Source organism: Xenopus laevis, chromosome 2S (assembly GCF_017654675.1).
Source record: "Xenopus laevis strain J_2021 chromosome 2S, Xenopus_laevis_v10.1, whole genome shotgun sequence".
Lineage (NCBI taxonomy): Eukaryota > Metazoa > Chordata > Amphibia > Anura > Pipidae > Xenopus > Xenopus laevis.
This window is the reverse complement of record NC_054374.1, coordinates 16,850,867-16,864,909: the sequence shown is the minus strand read 5'-3', so window position 1 is coordinate 16,864,909 and position 14,043 is coordinate 16,850,867. Positions and strand designations below refer to the sequence as shown.

At 40.1% G+C, this 14,043-nt stretch overlaps 1 protein-coding gene across 1 annotated transcript in view; it reads left to right on the top strand.

The window, feature by feature from the left end:
• app.S (amyloid beta precursor protein S homeolog) overlaps positions 1–14,043 on the top strand; it is a gene marked incomplete at its 3' end in the record, with an annotated part of 132,875 nt that overhangs the window by 68,518 nt on the left and 50,314 nt on the right. The window contains 2 exon segments of the mRNA NM_001086095.1: positions 5,849–5,961; positions 6,873–7,063. Coding sequence (NP_001079564.1) covers positions 5,849–5,961; positions 6,873–7,063 — 304 coding nt within the window.

Sequence of the window (14,043 nt, the reverse complement as noted above, 5' to 3'; positions counted from 1 at the left end):
TCGGCAGACCAATTTTGTATGGACCTTGTACATAGAAACATTTAGGTGCTGAAATGGAAAAAGGCTTTTCCCAAACTGCTGCCACAAAGTAGGAAGTCCAGTACTGTCAAAAATGTCAGCAGTTATTGATGTGGCTTAAATAGTCAATTGCAATCATTAGAAGAGATGTCCGGTATAGTTGTGATGGCTGGTTGGCCATCTTGCTAATGATGATGTTGTGTTATTGGCTTTTTTTCTGCTCAGTGGAATTGATCATCATCATTTATTTATAGAATTGATGCAGTGAAACACTAATGTACAACAATGTAGATAACTGTATAAAGATGGAAATCAAAGTGTGCCTTGGTATGCAAATGATACCTTCTTTATGAGCTTTTAGGTTTTCACACATCAAACTTGGGGAAAGTTGGCTCAGATGGAGTCATCTATAAAAGAAAATGCCTCTGTCTGCAGATCACCTGCTGCCATTTTGGGTCCATGGGTTCTCATTCCTGGTGACAATTTGCCAGCTTGGAAGCATAGTTGGGAAAAATTTTTTATGCTGGCTGGTCTGTGAGCGAAGGTGCATCTAAAGCTGGTCGCAGACGCAATGATCCGATCGTACGAATTAACGCACAATCGGACTTCCCCCATCTCCCGACCTGCCACTAACCATTCCGATCAAATAAAGTACAAAAGAACAGATCAGCAGATGTTTTGCCCCCTGACAGCAATCGTACGAAAGTTATGTCCGACAAAAGCTAGTCTCCCTCTGAAAATCGTACGATCGGCAATACATGCAGAGATATTACCCGCAGCCGACAGAAATCTTTAAACTTGTCCGATCTCCGCCGGATGAAAAATGTCGGGACTCTCCACATACGGTCCGTAAATCATACAAATCCTCGGATTCATATGATCAGATCTTTGCGTTTATGGCCAGCTTAAGAGAAGAAAATGCTTGACCCCATGTTGGTTGTGGATGATCAGTAAGTTTGAGGTTTTTTTTGTTTTGAGACACCTCCATGTTAATCAGTTTCCGACTCCCTTTTAAGAAATACCAAATTTTTGAAAGCAGGGGACCCATAGCCGTTCCTATTGGCCGAGATAGGAAGCCTGTCCAGACATGGAAGTATTTTTCCATATCTTGATATTTTCATTTCCCATGTGTTGGAACTTCCATGTTGCTTGCCTCCCGGATACCAAACTTAACAGACAAAAAGAGAACAAAAGCACTGTATGTTTTTGACCACAGGGTTTAGTTTTGCTCCTGTGATTGTTATTTCTCTTTCTGAACCTGTGGTGTATAGATGCTGCTCAATGGATGGGTTCCATGCTGCAACATTCCATGTTTAAACGTTTGTTTTTCCGTCATTACCCCGTGTCCCTCAGTATCAAGAACGACTCATGCTGAGATTAGGCTTTCAGTGTATTTTTATCTCACCAGTCTAATCCTCCTGTGCCTAAGAGATCAAAGGGATTTCTCATTACTTACTATGAATATCTGCTTGTTTGTGCACTGCCTTTTCTGTGGGGACTCATCCATTACTTTGATGCCTTTCCTGGAGACCTACTTTGTAAAGTGCAAATCCAGGTTCATCCTTGTACATCTATTGCTAGCCTTCCTTTATCTTGTAATGAGGGTAGTATATTAGCTGGGCATAATATGTTAAAGCATTTTAAGGGGCCAGTATATTTTCCTGAAGAATGATGCTGAATTAAATTTATGGTGTCTCTCTTCACGGTCCATAAGGAATGTTAAGTGACTGTTTTTGCAGTATTGCACTTAGCACCAGGGCTATGGAGTCAGTACACGACATGGAAAACGCCATGCAACGCCATGCAACAACTCAACATTTTGTAAGATGCTGCAAAATCTGATCCCCCTAGGCTACAGTTGGATCAGATAAAGTCGATGGAGTCTTTAATTCATGCATTTACAGCCCAACAGTCAATGTATTACAATGAGGAAAAAAAAGGCTTTCCGACATCTGTTTTAAGACGCAGCATGGTGTTCACATCCGACGGTCGTGTCAAATGTAGTTTATGCATCAGATTTCTCTGGCAGTCCCATTATATTTTGACTAGTGATGTGCGGGTCGGGATTTTCCTGACACACACCTGCCCTCCCACCGCCCGAGCCGAAGTTACGAAAACGCAACATGCTAAGGTTTTCATCACTTCCAAAGCTCAGAAATGAAGCTCAAAAATGAAGATGGTGCCTACTTTTGGGAACGTACCAAAGGACTTCTGTCTACGAAGCTGACGCACTACCCTATTGGCCATCCAAGCCTGTATTTGTACTTGTATTTCTATTTACATTGCAATTTAAATTTATAAGTAGTGGGAGTCTGTACATTTGTACCGAATCCATCTCCGACTCCAGGAACCCAAAATTGCTTCCGACTTCACAGCTTTGCTTAGTCCCTGACCTTGATTTCTGCCAAGCTGGCCATGCCTCCAATTATGCTATTTGTAACTGTGGCATATTACTGGTCTATGTAGAGTATTTTGTGTAGATGAATAGGTGTTCTGCCGGTGGAATGCCTCCGGTGCCACCTGGGTTGCAATAACCTAAACCATTTGCATCCACAGACAAATATGTTATGCTGTAGAGGTGTTACTAGTAGAGATTAGTGGATCTCGTTGAATTAGATGGAGGACTGATGTTGCTGTCTTTAGGTGATTCTGTTGCTTTTCTATGGCTTTATGAGCCGCTTCTAAACAAGTGCTCATGGGCTTGTCCCAAGTCTTCTGCACTGATCCAGCTTTATAGTGGTAGGTGGGTGAGAAATCCCCATATAAGTTGTACTGACGTGCTAAAATGCAGGTGTTTCTGTCTCACAGATTGCTGGGTGCACTTTACAGGACGACTCCTAAGCCTTGTTGATGTGTCAGCAGCTGCTATGGCTTTTATGGTTTATTTTACAACACTCCATTACACAAGCTGATTTATAGCCTCATCTTTGAATATTCATGCTCTGAAGTTGATGACCTTACATTGTGTGGCCCCTTTAAAATTCTGCTGTGCTTTAAAGTTGCTTTATGCTGAGAGATATAATATTTATTGCTGGAATGGGGGTATGAGTTATTTCAAGCATTTTTCCATTAAACAATTTAAAGGAGAACTAAAGCCTTAAAGTAAATAGACTATTCTGTATTTTTTTATAGCATACTTACTGTACAATTCACAGAGACCTGTGTCAGGTCGGGTACCTGCTGGTACTCGCAAGTGGACTGTCCAAGGGTACCCTGCTTGGGTATACGGTTAAAGTGTGGATGTGTTCCCTCCCTCCCCACCCCAACGATAAGGCTATTTTTTGTTTCCAGGGTCAAGTTGTGGTAAATCTCACAATCAAATTCGAATTGGTGGTTTAAAATTCGATTTTTGGAGTTTTGACGAAATTAGAATTAAATTAAATTTAAATTAGAAAATTCAAATTTACCATTCAAACCTTAGTAAATCTGCCCCTTAGAGTTTTTCTTGAAAACTTTTCACCACGCGACCGAGTGGCTTCTTGAGTTCAACTGAAGTGGAAGGGAATTCCCTAGGGTTTAAATGCCAGGGAATTGTTGAACTGAGGACGCCACTCGGATGTTCGGTTGTTCTTGTTAGAAGAGTGTCATGGAGGCTCACCATAAATAACATGAGGGGCCTATTTTGGGTCCCCTTCTTTATGGTTAGAATCCATGTTTTAATGAGTTTGCAAAAAATGTGTCCAGGCATTATACATTATGTAGAGTTATGGTACATTTTCTTATGTTTGATGTTACTTCCCTTTTAAAGAGATTATTAGTTTTTCTTTGAAGTCTGTGACAGAGAGCGCCAAGCCCCACAGCAGATTTCAGCACAAGATTTAAGTGCTCTTTTATCTCACCGTAAATGACCAGAGATGGAATGGCAGATGTCTCGGAGGGAAGATGCCAGCAACAGGTTTCTGAGCAGCTGTGCAGTGGTGTCCCATAATGACATTGCCTAACATGGCCTTGATCAATGAGTGCGGGAGGTTCTTTACTGGTGACCTGAAAGTATCAGGAACCCTAAGTTCCTCACGGTCAGTCTAATATTTGCAATTTACTCCCTGATGATCTTGTTGGTCCACCTACATTATTATGACATTCAGACTGTGTTCGACCAACTTAAAATTTCATGAAACGGTTCACTTATTAATGCTGATACACTTGAAACTTTAACGTTTACCATGTTTGGCTCCAGTCCTTAAGAGGGATATAAATGAGCTGGAGAGAGTGCAGAGACTAAGTGCAACTAAACTGGTTAGAGGGAGGGAAGACTTAAATTATGAGGGGAGACTGTCAAGGTTGGGGTTGTTTTCTCTGGAAAAAAGGCGCTTGCGAGGGGACATGATTACACTTTACAAGTACATTAGAGGACATTATAGACAAATAGCAGGGGACCTTTTTACCCATAAAGAGAATCACCGTACCAGAGGCCTCCCCTTTAGACTAGAAGAAAAGAACTTTCATTTGAAGCAACGTAGGGGGTTCTTCACAGTCAGGACAGTGAGGTTGGGGAATGCACTGCCGGGTGATGTTGTGATGCTGATTCAGTTAATGACTATAAGAATGACTTGGATGATTTCTTGGACAAGAATAATATCAAAGGCTATTGTGATGCTAACTCTATGGTTAGTATAGATATCGGTATATATAACTTATGTCAGAGTATGGAAGTGTCAGTGTGTGTATGGATGCTGGGTTTTATTTGGGGGGGTTGAATTTGATGGACTTTGGTCTTTTTTCAACCCAATCCTATGTTATAGAATAACGTATTCTAAGCGTTTCAACTTTTATTTTTTTTTTATAGTTCTTGAATTATTTTCCTTCCTCATCTGACTATTTCCAGCTTTCAAATAGGGGTCACTGACCCCAGCAACTAAAAAAAAAACACAAATGTACTGTGTTATTGTTACTTTTTATTACTTATCTTCTGATTAAAGGGGAACTATCCCGATGATGAAAATGTAATATTAGCTTCAGCGTACTGAAATAAGAAACTTTCTAAATACAATCTGTATCGTTTCTAGAGCTCACTCTATTAAATTCCTGTCTCTCTACATGCAGAATGTGTGCAAAAGGCAGATATTTTGTTTGTACTGGAATCAGATATTTGAGTGAGCTCTAATACATCTGCTAGGAAAGGGAGCCCCCCTATAAGATAAATTGGGTCATTCACCTGACACCCAACTGCTGCATGAAGACAGAATGAAGAGAAACAGATTCTGAGAGAGGAATAGTGAAGATAAACTTGAATTATTTCAGAAACAATGTAGAATTTTTAATTGATTGTATTTAGAAAGTTTCTTACTTCAGTATGTGGAAGCTTATATTACATTTTCATTTTTGTGATAGTTCCCCTTTAAGACTCTCTTTTAATATTCCTGCCACTCTTTCAAAGCACTGGTTGCTTGCTTAAATTGGACACCAGCAACCAGATATCTTCTGAAATTTCAAACTGGAGAGATGCTAAAAAAAAAAGCTAAATAACTCAGAAAACACAAATAATAAAAAAAATGAAGACCAATAGCAAATTGGCTTAGTCTATCGCTCTGTAACAACCAATTAACTGTGAGATGCTGCATCTTCAAGCAATTGCTTTGTATATACCCCTATTTTTCATGTTAGAATCAAGTCTATTGTTAATAATGGACTTGTAGCTGTGGTTCCAACCTTTATGGCTGTATTCTCTTATGTACAGTCTCATGGTTCCCAATATGACTGGGCCTTCCCTTCTTGTGTTCTTTGACAGAGTCAATATATTACCCTGTGTCTCAATGTAATTTTGGAACATGTTTTGGGAAAAGTTCACCATGCTCAGAGTTTTTTTTGTTTGTTCTTCTCTCTGTTACAGTTGGGGAGTTTGTTAGCGATGCTCTGCTCGTTCCAGACAAGTGCAAGTTCCTTCATCAGGAAAGGATGGACATTTGTGAGACTCACCTGCACTGGCACACTGTGGCCAAAGAGGTAATGCCCTCATCCTAGTGACCGTACTTTAATTTCATTATCTTATTAATATAGATAAGTTTGCTAACAAGTACTTTGCCCAAACATTTGTGGCATTCTTTAGCTAGTACTATACGAAGCATGCTTGCTTGCCAAGAGCAGTGACCCCAGAAAGATTTCACCTCTTACTGTGATTTTTTCATCTTCTTTTATCTGGAGAAATAAGTCAAACCAACTGGACTTGCTGTGTTTTTCTTGAAGATGTTTCACCAGTCATCCAACTGGCTTTCTCAATTCAGAATGACTTGAGAAAGCCAGCTGGACGACTGCTGAAATGTCTTCAAGAAAAACACAGCAAGTCCAGTTGGTTTGACTTATTTCTCCAGATATTTCTACAGATATACCATGACCTGGATGAATGAGAATCTTCACAAACATAATCTTCTTTTATTAAACCTTCAATTTGTATTTCAAGCACCTGTCTAATTGCTAAGACCACTGTCCTATAAATAGAAATTATAACCTAAAGAGGTAAATTGTGAGCAAAAAAAAAACCTAACTGGTTGCAAACTAACCAAAGAAGTTTGACTGTTTATCAAACTGTTCGGTCATCATGGTGTGTTATAATTTTGTGCCGCAATTCCTGACGCCTGAAATGCTTTACCACCCCTGTACCATTGATCTGCCTACACCCATTATTTTGATCTTTCTACTAATTGATACATAGCCAGCCATTTGTTGATGTGCGTACAAGCCATTGCAATGGTTCCCCCATAACCTATCCTTCGATTTTAGGGGAAATTAAGCTCCCGTCTGTTGGTTAATTCTCCTGGGGTATAACTTCTTTCCACCTTTAGGCTATTTCTTAGGGAGTTCCATTACCATGTGTAGGGTACATAAGGGTTTAAAAAGGATGCTTTCTCTTTTCTTAGTCCTGCAGTGAGAAGATCATGAGTCTTCATGAATACGGAATGCTTCTTCCATGTGGAATCGATAAATTCCGGGGGGTGGAGTTTGTGTGCTGCCCGACTGCCGAAGAAAGCGAGAGCTTTGACTCCGCAGATGCAGAGGACGATTCCGATGTCTGGTGGGGAGGTGCCGATGCAGATTATGTGGATAGAAGGTTAGTTTGGCACTGGTTGAGCCTTTTATTGGCTGTACTTAACATCTGTAAACTGTAAAACTGTAAACATCCCAATGTATATTCCAAATGGACGAGTGGTGGGAGCCATTCTTAGATTCCTAGATTGAACCCATTCGTATTTTGAATTGCATCCTTTGTAAAACATTTAATAATGTAAATGGCCAAGTTGAGTGTAGTATATAAGTATCCAGACCTAGTCTGTTTCCTGCCACTATTAATAGCTCAATGATGTTGGAAGTTGGCAGTTTGATACCATCTTAAAGGAGAATTCAACACTAATGTTAAAAAAAAAAGCCCTACCCCCCTAACCTACATAGTCCCCTGCTCCCCCCCAGCCTAGCTGCTACCCCGGACAAAGGTCCCTAACTCTTCACTTACCCCTCAGTGCAGATTATGTCCAGCAGCCATCTTCTTCTCTTCGATAATCTTCGGAATGAGACCAGTGTAGCGGCGCAAAGTTGGAGCAATTTTTTGTTTCACGACAACTGCGCATGCGATGAAACTTTCCGAATCGCCGGTCTCATTCCGAAGATTACCGAAGCATCTGAAGGCTGCCGTAAACTCCGATGGACAGAATCTGCACGGAGGGATAAGCAAAGACTTAGGGGTATTTGCCCGGGGTAGCAACTACGCTGGGGGAGGAGGGAGAAGGTAGGGATTTTTTAACTTTAGGGTTTCGTTTTCCTTTAAGGCCATTGGTCAGGCAATGTCACCAGTGGTCTGACAATATTTAGACACTTATATGCATCAGTACAGGTATGGGATCCGTTATCCGGAAACCCTTTATTCAGAAAGCTCTGAATTAAGGAAAGGCCGTCTCCCATTTTATCCAAGTAATCAAATTTTTTAAAAAATTATTACCTTTTTCTCTGTTATAATAAAACAGTGCCTTGTATTTGATCCCAACTAAGATATAATTAATCCTTATTGGAATCAAAACCAGCCTATTGGGTTTATTTCATGTTTACATGATTTTCTAGTAGAATGGTATGAAGATCCAAATTACAGAAAGATCTGTTTACCCGGAAAGACCCAGGTCCCAAGCATTCTGGATAACAGGTCCCATACCTGTACTAAAATAGTTATCTAGTAATAGATTCTGTATTTACTTTAAAACATTTTCCATATATGGTCTGAGTTTTGCAAATAGGCCTGGCCTTACCCTGATTGGTCACATACTGATGTCATCCAGCAATCTTTCATTGGGCACCAGTTAACCCAGTGTAATGCCTGTCCACTCAGATATATCAATGAACTAAATGAGAGGACTAAAAGTTGCTTTGTTGTAATTAAAATGGCTTGGCACACTCACGTGCCATTGAAGTAAATGCCCCTTTAATGAACACATTGGCTATAAACACTATAAAACATTCCCTTTGCTAAATTATTTAGATTTTCATTTTAGATCTAATTAAATATAAAGGCACGATTATTGAAAGGCCGGTCGGAATGGTCAACGGGCAAATACGCTTGTTGCCAACCGAAGCAGATTCTTTGCATCAAAAAAAATGTATTCGGCTGAATATTGTTATTAGGGAAGTGCTCTGTCTTGTAAATTGCTTTGTTCTTAAATTAAATCGCTTGTGACATCTCCTCGCACTCATGCAGCAATGCAGAATAATTGGAACTGGGCAGCTTGGAACAGAGTCATTTCACGCTGAAAGAATATTCTATTAGCATTAATAACTCTCTATGCAAATAGAAAGATTTCTATGGAAATACAGTGTCATGCCAGGGCACCCCTCTCCAAGTATTCCATAATTAGCCATTAATCGCTCACTGAGGGGCTTGGGATGAACAGGGATAGAATACATCTTTTGCAAGAATATTGTTGGTCAGAACCAGCAGAGGATGCTGGGAGTTGTAGTCATTAGCAAGTGCTGGAAAAGCCGCCACTAGTTATGCTTGTTCGTCCCAGTACTATTGTCTCTGTTATTATTAGCAGCAATGTATTATATTAGAATGGGGTCCCAAGACGGCACTAGGGTGGTCCAGAGAGCAAGGCCAACTAGTGAAGGTCTTAGCTGATTTGCAGGCGTTTAACTATATAGGTGGCCGACCCTGTGGTTGCAGAGGAGGCCAGGAATGAAAGTGAACAGAGAACATCTTTGAATTATGGCAAGGGGTACAGACACTTAAAGGGGTTGTTTACCTTTACGTTCACTTTTAGTATGAGGTAGAGAGTGATATTCTGAGACAATTTGCAGTTGGTTTTAATTTTTTATCGTTTTTGGTTTTTGAGTCGTTCAGCTTTTTGTGCAGCAGCTCTCCAGTTTGCAGTTTCAGCAATCTGGTAGATAAGGTCCAAATTCCCCTAGCAACCATGCATTGATTTGAATAAGGGACTGGAATATGAATAGGAGAGTCCTGAATAGAAAGATGAGTAATAAAAAGTAGCAATAACTATATATTTGTAGCCTTACAGAGCATTTGTTTTTAGAAGGGGTCAGTGACCCCTAGTTGAAAGCTGGAAAGAGTTAGAAGAAGAAGGCAAATAATTCAAAAACTATAAAAACTAAAGGTCAGTTGAAAAGTTGCTTAGAACTGGCCATTCTATAACATGCTAAAAGTTAACTTAAAGTTGAACCACCCGTTTAAAACAAACCTTAAAGGAAAGCTATAACCCCAAAATGAATACTTAAGCAACAGCTAGTTTATATTAAATTAAGTCGAATATTGAAGAATCTTACCCAACTGGTTTATATATTTAAGTAAATATTGCTCTTTTACATCTCTTGCCTTGAACCGCCATTTTGTGATGGTCTGTGTGCTGCCTCAGAGATCACCTGACCAGAAATACTACAACTCTAACTGTAACAGGAAGAAATGTGGAAGCAAAAGACATAACTCTCTGTTAATTGGCTCATGTGACTTAACAAGTATGGTTTGTTTAGAGAGTTTGTGTGCACCGTGAATCCTAGGATACCAGGGGGCGGCCCTTGTTTTCTATTTATGATTACCCAATGGCACATACTGCTAAAAAACTATATTATTATGAAAATGGTTTATTTACATGAAGCAGGATTTTACATATGAGCTGTTTTATGCAATATCCTTTTATTGAGACCTACATTGTTCGGGGGTATAGTTTTCCTTTAATATGTTCACAGCAATATATGTTTGTCCCTTGCTACTCTCTGTACTGCTCAGAGGAAAATATCAATGACCGTCAGGTCCAAACTAAGTTTTGAAATAGGCCCTGACGTTTCAAGTACACAGAGACCCAATCGTATTACAATGACGGGAATAGGTGCCAAACAAGCAGATTTTTCCCCCAATCACCAGAGGCAGGTGTTATTGGACCAATCACATTATTCAGCCCTAGGGCCAAACAATCAAGTTACATTGATTGGAATAGGCAGCAACGGGATGAGGACCGCCTCAAATAGTTGGTGTGGTCTTCAGACGGGAAAATCAGAACTCCCCCATCGATGTCCGATTGTTATGGGCAGATAAGCTGCTGAATCAGGCACTTAAATCTGCCCGTGTATGGCCACCTTTAGTCTCTAAATGAGATCCACAGCTCAGCTGCTCAGTGCCATTGAATCAGCTCAATATCAAATCCCATTCAGCAGTCCCATAACTCTCTCTGCTGTGAGATTAAGTGGCAACTTGATGGCCAGTGGAACGGAAAGAATTTTTCATTCTGTTGGCCGGCCGGCCGGCCGTCTTTCAATAAAATGTTAGAAACAGGAGACCTGTTGTAGTAGAAATTCGATTTCTATGGTCTTTCCACCCCACTGCAGACACTGGACCTACATTCTCAGTAAATGGCGGCAAACTCTTGACAAAACTTAGTATAACCGTGCCTTCATCAGCTCCAGTGGCCACCGGTACTATATGCTATGGATGATAGATAAGTTGTAATAGCCTCATGTTCCTGAAGAATTCCTCGCTGAACTTGCAAAGGCTCTTTGACAGATCATTACCAGAGCGATGAAGTCTGCAGTGCCAAGTGACAGTATTCACATCAATGACCTGCTTTAGCGGCACAATGACATCTTAGACTTCATACAGATTGGACTTGGACAAGACAAAGTGATTTGATCTTGTAACTTCTCTTAACGTACAGAAAAAAAAATTGTCTTGGCTTTTAGATACAGGAAAAAGCTGTTTTTGAATCCTATGCCGTCCTAGACTATGATGGCGGCTTAAGAAGTTCCATTGTAATGTGACATACCCGTCATTGTGACAGTGTGTGTGCCGTTTTGTTTGACATGATTTTGCATAGTAATTAACAATTAGAACACGCAAGAGCGCGCCTGGCCTGAAAAGGCAAATCAATAGAGAATAGAGTGAGATGGTGATTGGCAGAGTGCTGGAAGAAAGAAAGTGATGAAGCAGCTTATTGCTTTGAAAAGCAATTGCAGGAGTGCTGCGTCTGCAGCCCCATACAGGATTCGCGTATATAACTGTAGCTGTGGATGATGAACAAGCTCTGGATTGAAACAATGGGTCTAATCTGAGAAATAATGGCCGGAAAACTGTGTAATCTGCTCGAAGCTTCATTCTTCTAATGTTTAGCCTTAGACTGTCATTGGGCAAGTGTGAACTAGGACAAGGATCCCCAGCAGTGGCCCTAAGGCAACTATAATTTTTCATAAAGACACAACTTTTTTTTCATTGACTGCCAGTTTGGCTAAATTGGTAAATTTCTTGTTGGGTCATCAGTTTGGGCAAGCAGGTGTGCCCATGTAGTCTATCCTGCCAAGAGACTCCCGACTTGTTTATATGGGGGCAGGACCATTCACAGTAGACTAAGCACACTCTAGCATCTGCTTGAACCCATGCCAGGGTATCCTTGCCCACGTGAATGCCAGACATTCTAATAAAAAGTCATGAACATCCATATGCAAACTGTGGCATGCCCATGCCAATGCTTTTTCTTTATTAGAATAGGCACATATAAATGTTTTTCAAGCTGTGTTGTATGTGGTGGAACACTTTAAAGCGCCCCTTCCATATGAGACTAGCAGTCTTGTTGGTCATGCTCTCATTGGCTTATGACCATCCAGTCCTGATGGATCACAGTGAGAGTCTTCCTTTCCAAGCACATTGGAAGTCAAAAGACATCGGGTCTTAGGACAGTAGAGAATTAGCAGATCCCTGAGCCGAAGCAAAAAGAGATTAGTGGGGGAAGAAGGAAAAGGTTAATTGCTTCCAGGAAGCTTTTTTTTTAAATATATTTATTGAAGAAAGTAAGCTCTTTGTGCAAGCTCCATATAAGTCAGTGATCATTACTGCATGAGGACAGTAATGCAAAAGAGCCGTAGTCTGTGCATTTTCCTCCTATGTATGGTTTTGAAAAATATCAAATTTGATCTAAAAGGCCGCAGATGAAGATGAACCAGTGTAGATAGCAATATTGTTATAGTCCAGGTTAAGTGCGCAAAAGGGCGCAAGGCTGTATCAGGGACGTTTTCCCAATAAAATATTTTCTACTTGTATTTGATAAAAGTGAAGTGCCCCATGCTTTTGGTTCTTGGATTATCCACTCCCCTTGCTGTGACCTATGTACTTCGCACAGCCTCTAGTGCTTGAATATTTAATATATAAGGAGGTGGATTTGTCAGTGGTAACCAGGATCTCCAACCACTAGGACAGAGAACCTATTTGCTCATTTGCTCGACACTTAATCAATTCCTTGAATTGTTCAGGATAAAAACTTTCCTATCTCCTCATCATCCCTACTCAAATCAGTTGTCTTACAACGTTGACTAGAATATAGAGATCAGAACACCCACTTAATCATTTGCTGGTCCCAGTCTACTCCATGCCAATCACACTACAATACAGGAAGGACACATGGACTGTTTCTTGTTGATATTTGCTCCAGTAATATTTATCAATGGAGAAAATGATGGTGGATACTTTCAGGGCAATCCCTTTGATCTGGTAGCATTCTCAACTGCACCTGATTATAACCTGGCAATATGCCCCAAATCATTTTTCTCTACATGTTGTAAGGTGATAGCACCTATTGAGGTTATTTATAAACACTGGGCAAATTTACAGATGGGCTGTAACCCATGCCGACCAATATCATTGTCCTACCTGCATCTAGCTGAAAAAAAGCCAATCATTTGGTTGTTATGGGTTACTGCCCAGATACCAATTTGCCCCATGTTTTTAAATGAACCGAATGTGTGTTCTTCTTGCTTTTGTGTCGTTCCAGCTTTGACCTTCATGAGCATTTTACTTCCCATCGTCATCGCCACTTTATCCTTCCTAATTTTTGCCTACTTGAATCGTCAGATTAAGTCCATTGTATCTAACAGCCATGACAGACGCAATACAGGCCTTTTTTCTTGACAGTTTTGAATAAATAGTAACGTTTTTTGTTGATATTCTGATTCTTTGGGTGCTTTCTTGAATAATTATTCAGTATATAAGCACCATTAAATATATATTGAGAACTCTGCATTATATGCATTTGTTCTTTTTATAGAGTAAACGCAATGTCAGAGATGAATGTTTCCTCCTCTCACTTAGAAGAGAAATGTTCTCTGCAGTGTAATTGAAAATTCCAGGTTCAGAAGACATTTGCATGCATCAGAGTGTGATTTCCAAGCGAGATGAATGCTTGTGATATGCACCGTCAGAGCAAGAGAACACGGCCGCCCGCAATAACTAATGCTTTTCCGCTTAGTAGCTCATACTAAGCCCTACATCGTTTGTCATGGTTTTTAGAGGAGAAAAAGGGTGTTTTCAGACCATTTTCACCACTTTTCCTCAAGAGATCTGAACATGACTATCCATAGACCCTGCACAAAGTTTATACACATCCAAGACTTTGCAACTATCTTTATATGTTTTCATTAAAATGCCCCTATAAAGAAAACTTTATTGAACACATTTTTTTTTAATTAAAATTTTACCAACTAACATGTCACATAGGCTAAGGTAAATATGATTTGCATTGCAGGAGAATGTATGACTTTTGAGGGACACTATGCATT